At 42.8% G+C, this 2,644-nt stretch overlaps 1 protein-coding gene across 1 annotated transcript; it reads right to left on the reverse strand.

Annotated features, from left to right (window-relative positions):
* Positions 1–2,261: 2,261 nt before the first annotated feature.
* Positions 2,262–2,426, reverse strand: LOC106990578 (CDC42 small effector protein 1-like). The gene has a single exon (XM_042248320.1). The coding sequence runs from the start codon at positions 2,424–2,426 to the stop codon at positions 2,262–2,264; it is 165 nt and encodes a 54-aa protein (XP_042104254.1).
* Between the last annotated feature and the right edge of the window lie 218 nt (positions 2,427–2,644).

Below are 2,644 nucleotides of genomic sequence, written 5' to 3' on the forward strand. Positions count from 1 at the left end.
TTATAAAGAAGTGACAACTTACACAAATATTTGAATGAAAAGGTCATCCTTGTCAATCGGCCTTACTTCATAATTCCCAACTCTATAATGAGAGTATTTTAGATATATTCATCTGTGCAGATGTTTAAAATGAAGACCATAAACTCTAAAACCATTACCATTCAATTCATAAAGCAAAGGTCTCAAAATATGATCAAGAAGGAAATAATTTCAAACATTTTGGTCAAATGTAGGCTAACAAACTAGGCATTTATCCAATTCTTCACTTTCAGAAATTGAGAGAAAAGCTGAATATCATCAGTCATGAAAAGGAGACATGTCATGGTTTTCTCAAAAATTTCTAAAGTTTTTAGACACTGGAGTAGGCTTAACAAAAACTAGCCCAAGAACAGAAAAGACACACCATACTCACAATAATTATATACACTGCTATCTCATTATTTTATGATGAATATTCTCCTTATTCATTATTTTAGGTCCCAAATAAATATTATATTTTCACAGAGACATTGCATATCATTTGAGTCAAAATGAGTATTAGCAAATTAATTTCATGAACAAAGATTAACAGGGCAGAATCAACTCATATGAAGGGAAACACTAACAAGTTGTGACTAGGATGCTTCCCGTTACTGAGCTAACATGACCTCCACCTTCTCATCTCACCCATCCTGCCCTCCTAAATAACTTTCAAGGAAGGGGCCAGAACAAAACACCTGAGAAAACTGGAAGTGCCCTAAAGACCCTGTGCCTCCACTATTTTCCCTCCTAAAGCAGACTCTTCAGCCAGGTGGGCTTCAGACAAAACTCCCTGAGTCTTATTTGTGTCTGGTTCTCGAACCAGGGCACAGAAGTAAAGCTTAAAATTTGGGGAGGATACCGTGGGCTACCTGCAGCACTTCTGTTTCTCTCTCTCCCTTCCCCAATCCCATAACACACTGTTCAGGCCTCCACACCACAGGAACCCCTCCTCCAGAGAGCATAAGGATGGAGCAGTGCAGTACACATCCATCACAGAGACATGAACCCACACAAACACAAGCCACACACTGAATAGAGTATGGAGATCAGGTGTAGCCGAGTTAAGCCTACTTTACAAGTGGCCCTCATTTATTCATGGTTAAGGCTTAGGGTGAACAAATGGAAATTAAGTAAGAGGAAAATATTTTAACTCTAGAGCAGTGGCTCTCAGCTGGGGGTGACTTTGCCCCTTAGGAGACATTTGCCCCATCTGGGGACATTTTTGGTTGTCACAACTAGGGCGGGCCAGGGATGCTTGCTAAATGTCCTATAAAGCATAAGACAGTCCCTCACTGCCAAGAAATATCCAGCCCCAAATGTCAAAATTGCCCAGTTTGAGAAAACTTGCTCTTGAGATCTTCCAGTTCCTATTTTGTCAGGACCTTAAGCTCACTCAAGGATGACTGTTTTCAGCCTATTTATCTTACCATGCCTCCCATCCTCAGTTATCAGTAAGTCTTGTGACATAACTCCTAGTTTCCTGGGTTCCTCTCCAAGATCCTTCTTCCTGTTCTCACCTAAGCCAGCAGGAATGTTGGCAGAGGGCAGATTCCCTAGATTTAAAAGGAGTGTCTTTAGGTTAAGACTCTCCTCTTAACTCTTATCCAATAGAATGCAATAAGGCTCCTGACAGGGACGGGGTTAAGGACAAAGGTAGTAGCAAGAAGGGGTAAGTAACAGAACTCATTTTAAATTAAAATTTAAATTAAAAAAAAGGAAAGATCTTAGGGAACCAGCAATGCTATAGAAACATAGGGTTAAAGGCTTCGTTAGAGAAAGAACCTGGCATTAACAGACATACTGAGGGACTGGGTGCTTAAAGTCTGAGATCTAAAGAGAAAGAGCAGACTAGCCAGTGGTTATCCTCCCTGCTCTGACTTGTCATCTGCTTCAGTTCACTCCAGGAGGAAAGAGAAGGCAGGGAGGAAGGAAGCTTCTCAGCAAAGGTGACTTCAGCTTTCTTCATGTCACCTACCACCACATGTAAGGAGTTCCAGGTTGAGAGTTTAAAAATGTGGTACCTAAACTGTCATTTAGGAGAAGGGAACTCATTCCAAGTTCCCAGAAAACCCTTATCTCAGATCTGAGAGTGTCAAGGAAAAGAGGGATCCTGGGTTCACTGATTCTAAGAGGAATACTGATGGGGGTAGCATCTCTTCTGGGCTGGACAGAGCGAAGCCTGGACCCAGAATATCCATTCCTATTGGAGATACAAGCCCCAAGAATTGCTCGATGGCCTTTTAGTTTCCCTTGGATCTAATCTGCTCCTGAACTGCACCTGTCATGGCAAGTCCATCTCCCTCCCCAGAGCCGATGTGAGTCAGGTGGGCAAAATTCATTGGTTCCCCAGTCATGGTCCAGTCAATCCATCTCCTCTTCTTCTGTGACTGGGGTCTCTTTACCATGCAGCAGCCTAGTTTGTGTCAAAATTCACTCATGTTCCATGATGGTTCCAGTTTCACTCCTCTGTCTGAGGCCCCCGAGGGATCTTTTTCAGGAGTCTTGACTGCCCTCTCTTCACTCCTCTCAGGTTTAACAACACCCTGGGTTTACTCAGCTGGACAGAACTAGAGGAAGTGGAGTCCTTGGAGCCCTCACCTCAGTAGCGAAAGTCAGTATCTCG

Source organism: Ovis aries, chromosome 4, assembly GCF_016772045.2.
Source record: "Ovis aries strain OAR_USU_Benz2616 breed Rambouillet chromosome 4, ARS-UI_Ramb_v3.0, whole genome shotgun sequence".
In the NCBI taxonomy this organism is placed as follows: Eukaryota; Metazoa; Chordata; class Mammalia; order Artiodactyla; family Bovidae; genus Ovis; species Ovis aries.